Below are 16,355 nucleotides of genomic sequence, written 5' to 3' on the forward strand. Positions count from 1 at the left end.
CATTTCACCAATACGTATGACAATTGAATCGAAAAATAGCGCCAATGTATTTACTGTTGAAATACAATAAAATCAAATGAACTATGTTGGGAATGCTATAATTTTTCAATTTTTTACTAGATATTATTACCTTAAAATTTAATGACACATTTGAAGAGAGAGGTGCACTTGAAATGTGCCAAAATGCGCAACTCTTGGTACACTTGCCCCAACTGTGTGACTCCGATGATTCATTGTGAAACCGATTTTTTAATTGATTTTTTTTTCATTTCATGTTTACAGTTCACTTTTTACCGAATTTCGAAGTTATTATCATGGCAAAATAAAATAAAATGATTGAATTTTGAATAAAAGTCACTCACATTGCGTTTTTACTTGACACCCGGAACATGTTTATTGATTGTTTAATAGGTGGTCATCTTGGGCTCCCTTCCAAAAAATTGAAAATTTTCGAGAGTTTTTGAACCAGCTAAAATTTTGTCAACAGTTGAAAATATGAATATGGTTTCTTTGGCCGAAAGTTACCTTTTTCAGTGCTTTTTCATTTGGTATACAGGGTGTTTCATATAAGTGGCTCACTTTTATAGAGTGGTAATTTCGAAAAACTCTTTTGGGGGATACTTTAAGGGTGAAAAACTAAGAATTTTGGCTCAGCCGGATTTTTGAATTTTTCCCAGGGGGTGGAGGGGGGTCGATTTTCCTCAAAAATGAATATGTGTCCAAATCGGTCAAAATAAAATTAAGAGTAAGTTTGAATATTTATCCTTTTATGGTTGCAATGTGTTCTGGGGATCTTCCTCTACAAGATAGACCGATTTATAGGTCGGTCAAAATGAAGGGGGTGAGGGGAGGGGGTCATGTACATTGAAATTTTTCTACTTGATTTTATTCAAAATTGCGACACAACAACCAAATTTTTTTTGCTCCAATCGTGTTTCTCGAGTCCGTCTCGACATGATAAAACACTTTGTAGAACATTTCATTTTGATTCGGGCCGGCCCGGGCCATCAATCAGAAGTTACGCCAGATTTTTCACCAAAATTTTCGCTATCTAAATTTTTTTTGTATGAAATGTAGACCGACTGCATCTAGTTTCCTTGTCTCTATCGTGTTCCTTGAGTCGGCCTTTACAAGATGGGATAGTTTTTGGAAAATATTATTGAGATTTGGGCCGGCCAAGACCGAAAATTGAGGCGCCAAATCGGCCATTCCACATTTGGCACGATTTTTCGAGGTTCAGCTCAAATGGATGTTGATTTTTTTACCTCTATCGTGTTCCCTGAGCCTTTCTCTACAAGATAGAACCATTTCCCATTGAATTGGATTGGATTTGTGTCGGCCATGGCCGAAGACGGAGGCGCCAAACTGATTTTTTTGATTTTGGTACGCTATTTCGGGATTTATCCAAAAATGAACTCGATTACATATGGTTTTTTGGTCCTATCGTAATCTCCGGACCATTCTCAATAAGGTATGTACATTTTTGGATCCTTTGGTTTTAATTTGCGCCGGCCAAGGGCCAAAAGTATGACATTATAACCATATTTTTACCAAAATTTTTACTATCTAAATTTTTTTTGTATGAAAGGTAGACCGAGTACCTCTGGTTTCCTTGTCCCTATAGTGTTCCTTGAGTCGGTCTCTACAAGATGGGATAGTTTTTGGAAAATATTATTAAGATTTGGGCCGGCCAAAGCCAAAAATTGAGGCGCCAAAACGGCCATTTCACTTTTTGCACGATTTGTCGTGGTTCAACTTGAATTGATGTTGATTCTTTTGCTTTGCAAATGTTGTGGAGACAAAAAGAGATCGACTGACACCTTGGGTGAGGTCGCCCTCCACGTCTGTGAGGCAGGGCAGGGTAAAATTTGGGAAATTAGCTGAAAGCGTAGATAAAGGCCCAGAATAGGGTCTACTACCCCCTATGTCCCAAAGTTAGGGCCATATTCGGATTCCTCGAGAAAAATTACGACTCATTATGAACTCACTTATTCCTTCCCTTGTACCTTAAATTCGGGTCGGAAAAAATTCGTTATATTAAATCAAAATATAAGCAAAATTTCTATTGTATACTCCATAGAAATTTTTGAGGTGATCACAAGCTAAAAATACTCACAATTTGACATTTGATATAACGAATTTTTGTATTTTCTATTGTCTAGAGAAAAAAAAAAATTAATTTAGCAAGCAACGCTTCAAAACGTTTTTAGTTCCTTTTAAGGGTTTTCTTTTCGTTCGTTTATCAAAACATGCGTTGCAATAAATATAACTTGATTTAAATATACCACTCCAAATGAACTTGATTATTTTTTTCTTACTTTCAAATGAATCCTATGAAAATAATTAGTTGTTTTTGTTGTTGTTACAGTTTGAATCATTCTTGTTTTGAATTATTCCAGTTGAAAGAAATTTAATTCAAATTCATTTTTTATTTTTAGTATAATTTAATAAATGATTCTTTATTTGAACCATGTGGAAATTCTGAAATTTTTATTTATATAAATTCAAATAAAAAAAATATTTTGACTAAAAATCAACAGGTTTTTTTGTGTATCAAAGGTAATCGAAACAACTGGTATGTGTATGATTCTTACCTTTAAAGTCGACCATAATTCACTGCTGCTGCAGATATTTAAAAAAATAAAATGAAAGAAAACTCTCAATTTTCCTATGTATTTCAAATGTACTTCTTTATTACATTATATAATAATGTCATTCTCCAAAAGAGAACAACCGTATGCGATTCATTCTTACATTATTTAAATTGTAAATCGTACAATCGATTTATCATAATATTTTGTGACGTTCATTTTCAACAAAATGAATCAGAGATCAGCAAATCAGCTAAAAATAATTTATTTTATTTTTATGCTATTTGTATTTATTAAAATGATTTTCCTTTGGATCCAACAGCTTATTACGAATGTTCAAAAATATAGCTCGACCGTAAACAATTATTATCAACACTCTGTTATTTCAAAATTAAAACAAAGACAGTCAGAAAACCAACTGTGAATATATCCATTCCACAGCGAACAGCATTCCGAATACACAAATACTCACATATAATTCACAAGAAATCCTTTTGTAAACAAAATTAGTTGGTGCGATCGTTTTTTTAAAGTGAGCTTATACTGTCACACGATGCGAATGCTCTGAATACAATTTAATTCATAAAAATAAATATCTACACTGTAATTTTGATGAGATTAAAATAAAATCCTTTCGGATTTATTTAATAAAAAATCAAAATGCATTAAAATGAAATAAGAAGGTGCTAGAAAGATTTTTTGTATTTTTTTAAAATGTAAAATACAGTAGTTTTGTAGAACAGTTAAAATGTATTAATTGTTTCAATATTAAATGAATAATCATTCTGGTGGAACACTGTTTCATATTGTATTGACATTTACATGAAACTTCAAATGCCTGTCATTGTCTTTCGATTACAAACATAACCTTTCTCGGTTGGAATTTCGATTAGTTTGTTTATTAAAAGATGATTTTCAATAAAATCCTTTTTTCTATCGCTTCTGTGCTATTTATTTCATTTCTGATAAAATGTTTCATAGCTAGTGGAAACAGAAAGGGTGATTAGCGGATGGTTCTCAATTAAAGTTGGGATCGGTTTGCATTGATATCAGCACATATTCCATTTCATAAACTCTTTTAAGCTCACTGATTTTTTTTTGTAAAGCGTAACATGGCAAGCATTTTGCTGAGTTTTCAAAATCCATCAGAATCGTGAACAACCGAAACACACATTGTAAAATGCTTGAGAATATTCTTGCTTTGGTGACGAATGATTTTCAATAAAGTTTTTGATTCGTTTGCATCGAAGAATTGTGAAATTATATTTATGCAAGAGTGAAATGAACGCATTGTTAGTTTGTTTATTGTGAACCTGTTCGATCACATGAATCGGTGATTGTATATTTTGATGAATTTTTAGAGGCCCGTTTTTAAAATACCGGGAACCTATAAATTCATCAAAAATAATATATTGCTGAACCAACAGATTCTAGAGTATAAATATAAGAGAGATGTTCGGTATACTATCACTCGATCATGATGGCTGGAAAGAAACGGAAGCCTGCAGCATCGTCTTCGGAAGTTTTTTGAGCACCAAAATGCGACCAAGCAACAGATCAACGACACCATGGAATATCTATTTCAAAAGAAATTAGAGCGCGTACCAGATCCGTTTCTAATTGAAATACTAAGAAATGAATTGCATCCAATTCGTTTCGGAGATGGTCAACCATATTTTTGTACGATGATGACGGGAGGCAATTTGTTCAAATACGTACCAATATTTCTACATTTGCAACGGTAAGCCGCTAATATTTTTACATTATTTCAAATCAATCGGTTGCACACAATCATTTGCGTTTCATTCGTTAAACAATGCAATTTCTATTCATTTCCTCGTCAATCATACAATAGGTACATTCGTGATCACCAACGAAATAGAGAGGCGGCATTGTGACGAGGTGAAAGAACAGAGCTCCGTGATTACAGAAATTTCACCGTTTTTCCATTTTCAACGTTTAAAAAACATCAAATTCGCATCGATAAGCAAGGTCTTTATTCCATGCTGAGAGCGATCGAATGCCCACACCCACGGCTCATTAGACGTGATGGAACACCAAAGCAGTATAAGGAATTAAAATCCGCTGATTGGAACGTGCTTTGGCGAACGTATTTTGATATTGATGCCATCGAAAGAACACCGCAAAATGACAATCGTGCCACTATAAAATTCCAAAGTTCGATTCAAACGGATGGAGTGGCTATGTCATTCTGGATGGAACGCACAAATTCATTGTTGCCAAAGATGAAAATGAAATCATGCGAGAGACTCAACAAAAATTATTGAAAGCGCAACAAGTGTATGGTCTCGATCCAGGTCTTCGGCTGGTGATTGGCGGTGTTTGTGTGACCAATTACAATGATCCGAAAAAGGAAAATCGCCGCGAAAAACTCGTTCGATTGACGTCGGGTCAATATAATCACATGATCGGCTATCGCTACCCATATAACTCATTTGCGGAGTAATTTTGTCGATGGCGGGACTGTGCGAAGTTCGGCGCAGATAGCATGCAAATGCTGTGTGTACGAGTGCAACAGCATTCTTTGCTGTTCATAGATTTATTTTATCCAAACGAACATCTTAGTAGCCGTACACACAGCTAAGTTACTAATCATCTGCGATTATCTGCGTAAGAATGATACACATAGAAGTGCTGTTACCCTCGTACACACAGAGTTTGTATGTCATCTCCGCTAAACTCCGCACAGTCCCGCCATCGTCAAAATTACTCCGCAAATGAATTATATGGGTAGCGAAATAAATAGCGCGAAAAGTTGACTTTCAACATCGACGAAAAAATGCGTATTCACCGAGAATCTTTTGATGAGAAACCAGGTCCACATTCAGACAACATTGATAGATATGTCGATCATATTTTACGGCATTTCAATGAGAAGTTTGAAACTGCTTGTACGAATATGCACTTCAAGATTTCCTACAGTACATCGATACGAATAAGATACTCGATGAGTTGGCAGACTGGTTGATCGATCGCAAAGAAACATTCGTATTTGTGGGTGAAAATGTCATTGCTGCCGACTCAGAAGCAAAAGTCTATTTATTTATTTATTTGTGATTTTATTTAAAAAAAAAAGGGTATATTTTCGGTCGAAAGTACGCGATTTGTTTGAGAAAATGAAGTGACGGCGCAACTGTACAGTGGTCACAGTGGATGAATTTCGAACAACAAAGGTGTGCTCGTTGTGTTTCAAAGACTTGGAATTTTCGAAGAAAAGTGATCGTGTGAAGATGAAATACTGATACTTTACTTGCCGTAAATGCGAATCATTGCCAGTAGGAAGTAAAACACATGGTCCCATCGACTCACGAAAGAGTAATCATCTTTTGACGAAACAACGAGAACATCGACCTCGTCCTGGACCACGTATGGCATCAAAATTCCGACGCTACGAAGAAAAACGGACAATTGTTAAACAATTTGTTAAACAATTCAAACATAGGACGGTGTGCTGTAATGAATGAAGAACTACTACTCGTAGGCATCCATTCAGGTAAAAAAATTAATTTATCAAATTGTAATGAAAATTTCATTATGGAATATTCAAAATGCACACTAACTACACACAAAAAAATATATCTTCAAAACTAAACGACGGTTCGTTTAGTTTTAGTATTTTTCATCTAGTTTGCGTTTGAAGTAACGATTTTTAGTATTCTCTTTTGTGCGGATCTTCTTCGGTTGTGTGTTTTTTCGAAATCGATTGGTAACTCATACATCCCAAAACATAACCGAAGAAGATCCACACAAAAGAGAATACAAAAAATCTTTACCTAAAATGCAAACTAGATGATAAAATACTAAAACTAAACGAACTGCCATCTAAATACAAAAATAAGATGAACTGTCGTTTAGTTTTGAACATATATTTTTTTGTGTGTATGTTTAACTTGAAGTTCACATTAAGTATTGTTATTATAATCATTACTTTCAGAACCAACAACCAATACAAGGAACATCGCGTTCTATCCAAGATCAAGCACGAAACTCTCGGTCGTAGGCCCTGGGTATTGTGCGGGATGTCATCGTATTCTTATTATAGCTACTTTTAGTAAGTATTTAAATTTAATCCTACAGTGCTAACATTTAATCCTTTTGGATTATTTTTATGAAAAATCCCAAATGATTAATATTTAATCCCAGAGTACTGAATATAGAAGTGGAAGATTTGCCTTAATTTTTTTTATCTGAATATTCAATAATTTATTCTTTTATATTTTTATTTAATTCTTTTTTTCATTTAATTTTTTATTTAAAATAGGGTAGGGTCCTTTAATTTCTGCTGAAATAATTTCTACACTTAGAGAAATAATTTCTGAATTTACTGAAATGATTTCTGTGCATTAATTTCTATATAATAATTTCTAGAAAATAAGGCTGAATCAATTCCTAGGATTTCTTTTTAAAATTATACACTTTCAGTGGAATTAATTTCTAGAAAATGAATCTGAATTAATACGTATCAATGGGCATTCGATAGAAATTAAAAGTATATTTTTCTAGTCAACAAATTCAATAATATTTCCTCTGATAAAGAAAAATAAATGCAATAAAAATTATATTTATATATTTATTGAATAAATGATGTATAAGAATGTTCTTCTATAGAATTTGAAATCATATTACACAAATCTCTTTCTTAATGAATTGTTTATTTATCTCAGCCTTAATGAACAAATGAATCGTTAGATTTACAATTTAAAACTTAATGTATTGGGTTGTTTTCACATTATGTTGCCAAACGAAATTATTATTGGAAGTGAATGAAACAAGTGGATCCATTGCATTGGAATTTGTAAATCTATGCACATAATCTCCATTCCATTTGACACGAACTTGGGGTCAAAACTTTGAATTAATATCGTTAAAAATGTTTTTTTTTTGTTTATTTTTTTTACAGCAATAAGAAGAAGCATATAAAGAGAAGTGTTTTCAAATCATTCTTGTGCTGTAACTGAGGTATGAACCTTCAAACGTGTCGTCACAAAAGATTAGGTTGATATCTCTTATAGAGAGTTTTCTACGTAAGTCAATTGGTCACCTCGAAATCTTTGGAAATTTTTATAAAATCGAGTACCGCATTTTCCTATTGAGATATTTTTCATATTTGAAAAGTAGATATACTAGCTAGAGGCCGGCCTCAATAAATGCAATAGATGGTGAATTTGAATCAAGATTCAGGTGGCGACAGTGCTCTTCCAAATATTCACTTGCGAGCTGTCATGCGAAGACACATTTTCTCGCCAGAAGAAAACAATATTTTAATTCTACTACATAACGCAATCCATACATCTATTGAGCGTGGTACAGACCCATGACCATAGTATTTTTTGCTGACAAGCCAATCATTAATATACCATTTGTATTCCAGAAACGGAAGTCATATGTTGGAAATCATCTGTTTGGAGGCGACTTTCTACTGGTGTCTTGCCACCACTGCATAATAATACATTCTCTTTGCTTTTGCCTTTGATTTGTAGTAGAAGAACCAGGCTTCATTACCAATTTTTGGGCATTTGGAATATTTCATGAAGGACAATTGTATTTTGGCCATCAGATCTAGAACTATTTTCACTATTATCACAAAAGTGTGAGAGTCAACATTCATCAAGTCTCTGCACAACTATGAAGATTTTTCTTATTCTCTGACTATGGTATACGATGGAGGAGGGTGACCATAAACTACACGCAAGAAGTGATTGAAATCGTTTGATGCTATACCATCTTTTGTGAGATACCTAATCTCAACATGATTTTGAATTTTTTCAGTTTTTCAAAAAATATCAAAATGATTAAATGCCAAATGTTGAACTTAACAAATGAAGAGAGATATGAACTCATTTTTTTGTGGAACTACTGTTGACAGTTCATACCTCAATTACAGCACAAGAATGATTTGAAAACCCTTCTCTTAATATGCTAGGCTAGAAACTTTTCTCTCTCCCTGTATAAGGACATTTTTAAAGCACAAAAAAAAAGAATAATAATCTGAATCACGACAATTAAACAATTCCTATTTAAAATTTTATATTTTTTATTAAAAATATCACAATATGTTTATTATGCTTAACTACGATTTATACGACAAATTTCGTAGAAAATGTAAGTATATAATCTAATCAGTTTCTCGGTTATCTTTGTTGTTTTGGTCAATTGTAATCTGTTTCCCAAGTAGGATATGACTCAAAACACTCAATGCATCTTTAACAGCATGATAAATTATATTTTTGATTTGTAGTTTATCTTCGTGATTTGAATGAGTGTCGGAAAGTGTTCGAAACTCCTGTGTTAAATGGAAGCATTCAGACACATTCTCCGGACTCACAAAGTCTTCGGCCACTTTGATGCAATTCAATAAATTACGTACTTGATGCGGTGCACCAGCAGGTATAAAGACAGAATCACCTAAACATTGTGCAATCGGATATCCCTCAACACCGTATTCTTTGTATAATCGTTCACGTAATTTACTATCCAAATACCAGCTTTGATCATGAATAGCATCATGACTTGGTTCTAATCGTTCCCCACGTTCAATGGCTACTTTATTTAGCAAATCTCGAATTTTGTTTGCATCTCGTGGTGCGAAAATGTGCCTGGTTTGATGAATGAATGTAGATTAATTTTAATTCATTTCAATTTTTAAGTGAAATTCATAAAGATAAATAAGAAGAAGATAATTACCATAATGCTCCAGGAAGTTCGTTCTTTTCTCTGACTCTTCTTCTTTGTAAAATATCGCATCCGGCTTCATCAATAGCACGATATGCTTTTTTGATCATTTCATCATTATCAGCGGTGTCTTTTGGTATACCAACATAAACCATAACATTAACAGCATCGGAAATATCCAAATGCAAGTTTGTTGTTCCCTTTGTTGGATGCGCAACAGATCCATATGCATTGTACATTTTTGGTCCAAGATCAGGTTTTACAAAACATTCAGGTAATCGACTCGCAAGATTGAATTTTCCATTTCTCTTTGTATAATCACAAAGTGGCAAAGATTTCATTAAATCAGTAAACCGTGTTGGTAGAGTCTCTGAAAAATCTTCACCCGGCGGCCAATCTTTTAGTTTCAACAACATGAATTCACCATTTTCATCTTTAATACGTTTATTAATGCAATCAAAACCTTCCCAAAACCGTTTCATAGGCTGATTTGGTACTAAAGTTCCTGTCAAACAATTTATTAAATCATTTGCGTCCTCACCAAAATCTCGCGAAAATGATTCTGGTCGCCATAAATCCATGTTCAAGCACTTATTGACATGGGAAACTAAAACTGGTTGACCACGTTTCCATTGCTCTTGAAATATTTTTAAGTTATTCACATCGGTGGGATCAAGTAATCTTAATAATTTACCCTCACACAACCACATGTGTTCAACATTTGGATACAACTCCTGCGATAATGTCATTGTCATAACACGAATAGGTAAGTAACGATTTCGGCGAGGTTGATTACTTATTAAATCTTCTTTGTCTTCCTTCTTTTTAGTTGATTCCAATGTATCAGCCATCATTTCATCAAATAGCTGCTTATGAGACTTTTTTGACGTCAATAGATTTTTATCTTTACTGTATGTATTATTTTTGTCGGGAGGTTTATCTTGGTTTACTGCAGACATTGGTACTGTTGTATTTGGACCGACAAGAAGATTTCTTAGGGATGAGTGGTTTTCGTCTAATGAGCCATCCTCACTCGAATCGTCTTCAAGTTTTTGATCATTCTGTTCGCTTGATTCTTCATATTGTTTAAGTTTTGAACAGTTCTCGTCACTTTTATTTTCCTCTATGGCACTATCTTTTTCAAATATATTTTGTTTTACCATAGCAACTTCATGTTTGATATTTGTTTCAGAATCCGATGATGAACAGAAATCCATTCTATTTGATTGGTGTAATTTACTATCGTTCAAAATTGACTGAATCAAATCTTTATATTTAATATTATTTTCATTTGGAAGCTCTTCGTGACTCATCAAGCAGCAGCAATTTTGTGGAATCTTCCATAATGTCCGAACGTGGTGAATGCGTCGGCCTAGTATTTTTAACGAGTCCCCAGCAACTATCTGTGTCAACATCAAACGTTCTTGGTCATGAATTGCACGATTTGTACAAACAAGCCACTGGAATTCATCTCTGTCACAGCCATTATTCCATTCATTATTCCAGACTTTCTTTTCGCCATATTTTCGAGCTTTATAACAGTCAATACATACAACAAAACCACATTTGCTACATGCCCAGTGATAGTTAAATAAACTTGTTTCACAGACATCGCACATTTCACGCACTCCTTGAACGACACGCTTCCAAGCGATTACATTACCTTTATAAAATATTATAAAAATATTTCTATTATTGACAGCTTACGAAAAACATATAGATAATTTACTTAAATTAGTATAATTAAGTTTTGTATGTATAAAAGAATCACATTTTTTTGTTGTTCTGAATTTTCCTGATTCTCATTAAAATGCGTATACAAAATACTCTGTTAATTAATGATATGTATATAGTGTAAGGTGCTTACTGTTTGACATGTTTTCTGGCATTGCCATCTTCTCCTGATGATACAGATCACAAAATTGATCGGCGACCTTTGCTAGTAAGAATCGAGCTTGTATCAAGTCCAAATCCTTTGGTGGATTTTCTGAATCTGGCATCCAAAGTTTGAGATCATCTTCGGTTGGATCTTAATGTGGAATATCATATTTTTAATAAATTGATGTTAAACTACAAATGAATGAAAAAACTTTACCTTTATGTGGATCACAAAATCCAGCAATAGCCAACAGACCTGATTTAGTATATCTGTTTTAAAATTAGAAATGAAAAAAACTTATATTTATTAAGTGTTAAATGTTAATCTTGATTTTCTTCCATTAAAATAATTCAACGAAAATACCGAAGTTTTCTGAAGGCATAAAATCGACAAAATATGTTTGAAGTATTTTTCGATCTTTGATTTGAAGTCCAGCGACATTCACGACATTTCGGCAATTTCGGGGCTACTTCACAGCAAGTTCCATCTTGTAAAAATGCTTCGCCGGTTCTTTTCAGTTGTGACAATGGTGGTCTTTTGAATAGTTCTTTACTGCTTATTGTTTTTTTCTTTTTTCTATTTGAAACGTAATAGAATTGAAACGGTCTTATTGTGATCTACAATGCAAATACAATAAATGGTACAGAAAAACTTGAAATTATTGCATTTATTCTTACGCATTTATGTTTTCGATTGCCTCTTTGGGACGACGAACTCGTTTTTTAACAATTCCTTTATCTCCTATACTATTCTCACCAGTAATATTCAAAAACTGTTTACTTTGAGAGGTTTTGGTGCTATCACTAACTTCGTCTGACATTCTTTCTTTGTCACTATCACCACTTTCACTGTAACTTCCACTGGCCACGTTTATATCGATTCCTTCTTGGCTCTGACTATTGTTTCTGCTTTCAATTGATTTCCAAAGTTTTATTCTTTCTCGATTGCCTTTTAGAATTTTCCGTTTTTGTGGCGACGACTATAATAAATAATTTTAAATGAAAAGTAGTGCATAAAAAGCTCCCATATATAATTGAATTTTTATCTGGTGGATTATTATACTGTGTAAAACGTAATAACTAACTTTGACATTTTTTCATTATTAATCTAAGCAGTTTGACGCTATTGCACATCAGCGACATCTTCAGATAAAAATAATATAGTTCAATATAGTATAACCAAACGTATAAGTGTGTATTTACCTGATCTGAACAGGAGCTGTCGCAACCATCGTCATGCATTGCAAACGTCAGTTCTGGTTTTTATTTCAAAAATGTTGAAAAAATATATTAATATTTATAAAAAGCGAAAGTTCGATTACCTAGAGTTAATCAGAAGAAAAGAATGGAAAAAAATGAAATGAATCAATTAGTAATGGAACGGAATGGAAAATGAATCGAAGGAATGAATCAGGAATTGTAGAGCAATGGAATTTTAGTTCGATTACCTTTTCCTTTGCTTGTGTTATTTGAAAATATTGTGGATTCTAAATTTGAGGAATGGTTAGACGTCCGATTGACATCATCATTATTGGGAATAGTATCTCTTTTAGTAGTGGTTCTGAATAATATTTCTTTCGAAATGAAAATTGGATTTTGATGAGTTTGTACATCTTCAAAATCATCGCAGATGGTATGGTGGTGTCGTTGAAGCCACGCTTTTTTTAAATGTCTAGGAGCAACTGCAACAAAATAATATGAATCGGTTAAAATATTCGTGATCTCAGGAAATTTCTTAAAGTAAAAGAGCAACATGTTCATATAAAAAATGTATGGGCACGTTGCAGTTTTATTTCGACAAATACTGTTGTAATACAGAGCCTGAAGAATAATTATTATTTTAATGTATTTGATGAAATTATTCATTGTGGTTTACCTGAACTGGGGACTTTCTCAAACTTCGTGGAAAATTTGATCGGTGTTGTTGGCTCACTTTGTGCTGAATTCGGACTTGAATTTGTACTTGAAAACTGCAAGAAACAATCTACCAATGGCTTTTTTTCCACAATTTCACTCGTTTCAATCTTGATTCCATTATTATTACTCGACAACACTTTAGTGACGACCATAGTCTTATTGTTACTGCTCAATGTATCATCATCATCACTATGGTCCTCAATATCATATCTCCCTTTGGAAAATATAAAGGTTTGGTGTGATAATTTTTCCATTGTATTTGATCGCATGGTTCCGTTTGATATTTTGCTATTTTTATTTTCGTCAAAGGTATCTGAATTAAGATCATTGGAGTTTACTAGATCTACTAAAAGTTGATCATCATGTGCTACATTACGGTGGCGATAAGAAGTGCCTAGATCAAGTGGTACTGACTGAATTGATGACATGATAGTTGATAAACCTAAAACATTGGAATTAGGTGTTGAAGATTGAATTTGAATTCCTGGTGAGTGTGATATTTGTGCTGCCGTAATTATCGGTGATGATGTATAAGACTTCCGAATATAAGAATGTGCAGGTGGTGGCTCTATAATGATTTTAGTTTGTTTGTTTAAAGAAGAAATATATTTACTTGTATCAATAATGTTTATCTTAAATTCGATATAATTGAAAGCGTAGACTGTTTGCATAAAGATTACAGATTCCAATTTAATATTTCCATTTGTTTTATTTTTATACATATATTGACACATGTTTATTAAACGATTCTTTAAATCTTTTTTAATAATGAGATTTTGATCATTTGATCAAAAGTTGTTAAGAATATTCCATTGATTGTAATATGCGCGGCTCGATTTGAAACATTACATCGATTCAACAAGAGAATGAGTTAACCGTTGCTTAGCAGATCACAAGGAATAAGTCATCGATGATCTTTCATAGTTAGAAGCGAGCTCAGTAAAAATAAAGAAAGTCCGGTAATGTACAAATTGAAGCATAAAGAAATTATGCCAATTGCGAGCGACGCAAGAAAGAAAAAAGTCTTATCAATTCAAAGTATACCGAAATTGTGGACTCGAATTGATTTTAGGATTGCCATCAAAAAGCCAAGTTGGTTGGAGTTGGAAAAAATCTGTTTGGAGTCACGCTTAGTCAAAAACTTGAGTAAAAAATCATCGTTTTTTTATTATAACTAATTAGTTGAGTCTTATTAGTTATAACTAACACATTTAACTAATTGATTGCTCCAGAATAGACAGCTTAATGAATGGCTGCATATCAAAGCGAAACCAGACGTTTTTTATATAGATTTGTTGTTGTAATCCATACATGATGCATAGATCATCATGATGACGGAATTTTTTTTTTTTGGGGGGGGGGGGGTGATGGCAAATTTGCGTAGGGGGTCCCTGACGATGTCAACAAGTTTATAGGAAATGAGGATAAAATCGTTTTGTTTGCTTTTCACTTTTTTGACGAAAATCCCTAAGAAATCGGAAGAATTTTCCAACTTCAAATTCCCTTGCAAATCAAAAAATGACAATAAAATTACTTTTTTTGCTCTTCACTTTTTTGGCTAAAACCCCTAGCAAATCGAAAGAATTTTCTCCGCCCAAAAATAGTGAAGAGCAAAAAAAGGTCCTCATTTCCAATAATGTTGAGGGTTCCTAAAAAAAATTTGATTGGGGGTAATCCGGGTAATCCATCACCTATGGTTAATTTGCATTAACAAGATATTCTTTGGTTAAAACGATCAAAAAACACATTTTAAAGAAGCGATAAGATTACTGCCTAAAATGATAAAAAAATAAAATTCACGTATAGTTGGCGCTACATTCTATGTAATAAGCGTATACTTTCCACTTAGTCCGCTGCAACGGAAAACAAGTTTGCATAGAATGTAGCGCCAACTATATGTGAATTTTATTTTTTATCGTTTTAGGCAATAGATCCATGGTTTTCTTATGGCTTCTTTATTATTTAATTTCGCGACAAATATTAACAAATAATGAATGTTGCTCAATCAAATCAACATCGTGGAAAAATCCGCATCAATCTTGAATTAGTAATCTACCTGATTGAAAACTGTTCAAAATACGCATTCCTGAATCGGGTTTAGCTTTAATTTGATCAGTAGATAATCTTTCTGGTCGTCCATATATTTTAGTTGGTGCTGGTGATGAAACCTTTGGTTTTGCTTGTGAAATCGATGAAAAGAAAGGTGTTTGCTGCGGGATATGTAAATATTATTTCGTCATCTTAATGAAATATTTGAATGTTTAATTGAATACTTTCAATGGCGGAGACTTACAGATTGCGTCACTTGTAGTGGATGCGAATATTGGTCGTGTGAACTGAAAAAGAACAAATTTGATCGATATCTCTATATAAAAATAAAAAAATGAGCGATAACGTGAAAACATACTATGTTTGTTCTTTTTTGGCTGTACTAAGTGGTGAGACTGTGGTAATGTTTTTGAAGTGTAACAGTTGATGTGCGTTTGCCTGTGATTGTGATTGCAAGTTTTGAATCTAAAGAAAGAGTTTATATTTATATTAAATAATATTGAAAATTTACAATATTTGCTATCCATATTTTCGGATAAAGATGTTTTGTCGTTTTTCGAAAAACAAATTTAATTTGCTATCCATAAGCAAAAAAATGTCATAGTCAAATTTTCATCAAATCATTTATAACCACTGAGAATAAATATATAAAGTTTTTTTTACACACTTTAGTGTTTAATTATTTAACGGCTGAGCCCCTCTTTATTTGACTGCATTTATTTTTTTATATTTTCGTTGGAGGTTAGACTGGGCCCCAAAACACAAATGTTGGGATTTCATCGGTCTTACCCCCGGGTATTTCTCCATACGGTATGTAGCAGTAATGTGCGAGCTACATTTTACAGGGAATGGAGAATGAATAACAAATTTCGTTTTTTTTGCTCTTCGAATAATTTCGAGGGAACAAAATTTCCTCGTCAATATTACAGGGGGGGGGGTAAACCCCTCTTTTCGCACATTACTGGTGTATAGCTCATCGCTACATGGTATAGATGTGCCAAATCCGATATGTTAATACATTTTGTATTATGATAATATTTTATTAGGATGCTATTAACTATTAACAACCAATCATACTACGCATAATAACATGAGTAGTAGAAATAAGATCGATGTTAATAGCGAGTAGTAGTATGTTTATTATCTATTAAGATGTCGAAGTTAATACGCGCCATTTGCAATTTTGCACAGCAAAATACAAGTGTGAGTTGTGTGTTAGTAGAATGT

At 33.2% G+C, this 16,355-nt stretch overlaps 1 protein-coding gene and 1 long non-coding RNA gene across 3 annotated transcripts in view; one reads left to right on the plus strand and one right to left on the minus strand.

Annotated features, from left to right (window-relative positions):
* The first annotated feature begins 3,962 nt into the window (after positions 1–3,962).
* LOC116339180 lies at positions 3,963–6,723 on the plus strand. Its single transcript, XR_004200966.1, has 3 exons — positions 3,963–4,332; positions 4,447–6,105; positions 6,547–6,723. It is a non-coding gene; the product is annotated as an uncharacterized LOC116339180 (long non-coding RNA).
* Positions 6,724–8,628: 1,905 nt separating this feature from the next.
* LOC116339040 (lysine-specific demethylase 3A) overlaps positions 8,629–16,355 on the minus strand; it is a 32,735-nt gene continuing 25,008 nt past the window's right edge. Inside the window, exons 3-15 of one of the 2 annotated variants that reach the window (XM_031764650.1) lie at positions 15,487–15,593; positions 15,373–15,415; positions 15,136–15,289; positions 13,456–13,647; positions 13,039–13,392; positions 12,611–12,844; positions 12,366–12,418; positions 11,841–12,142; positions 11,527–11,739; positions 11,380–11,432; positions 11,152–11,313; positions 9,297–10,947; positions 8,629–9,208 (exon numbers count right to left, since the gene is read on the minus strand). In XM_031764650.1, the coding sequence (XP_031620510.1) occupies positions 8,728–9,208; positions 9,297–10,947; positions 11,152–11,313; positions 11,380–11,432; positions 11,527–11,739; positions 11,841–12,142; positions 12,366–12,418; positions 12,611–12,844; positions 13,039–13,392; positions 13,456–13,647; positions 15,136–15,289; positions 15,373–15,415; positions 15,487–15,593 (3,999 nt within the window). In that variant the 3' untranslated portion in view covers positions 8,629–8,727. Of the gene's footprint in view, positions 9,209–9,296; positions 10,948–11,151; positions 11,314–11,379; positions 11,433–11,526; positions 11,740–11,840; positions 12,143–12,365; positions 12,419–12,610; positions 12,845–13,038; positions 13,648–15,135; positions 15,290–15,372; positions 15,416–15,486; positions 15,594–16,355 lie in introns of both variants that reach the window. The other variant, XM_031764649.1, reaches the window with a different exon arrangement.

The sequence above is a fragment of the Contarinia nasturtii genome, unplaced genomic scaffold (genome assembly GCF_009176525.2).
Source record: "Contarinia nasturtii isolate CC-2019 unplaced genomic scaffold, AAFC_CNas_1.1 Cnas_scaffold_493, whole genome shotgun sequence".
NCBI classification, from domain to species: Eukaryota; Metazoa; Arthropoda; class Insecta; order Diptera; family Cecidomyiidae; genus Contarinia; species Contarinia nasturtii.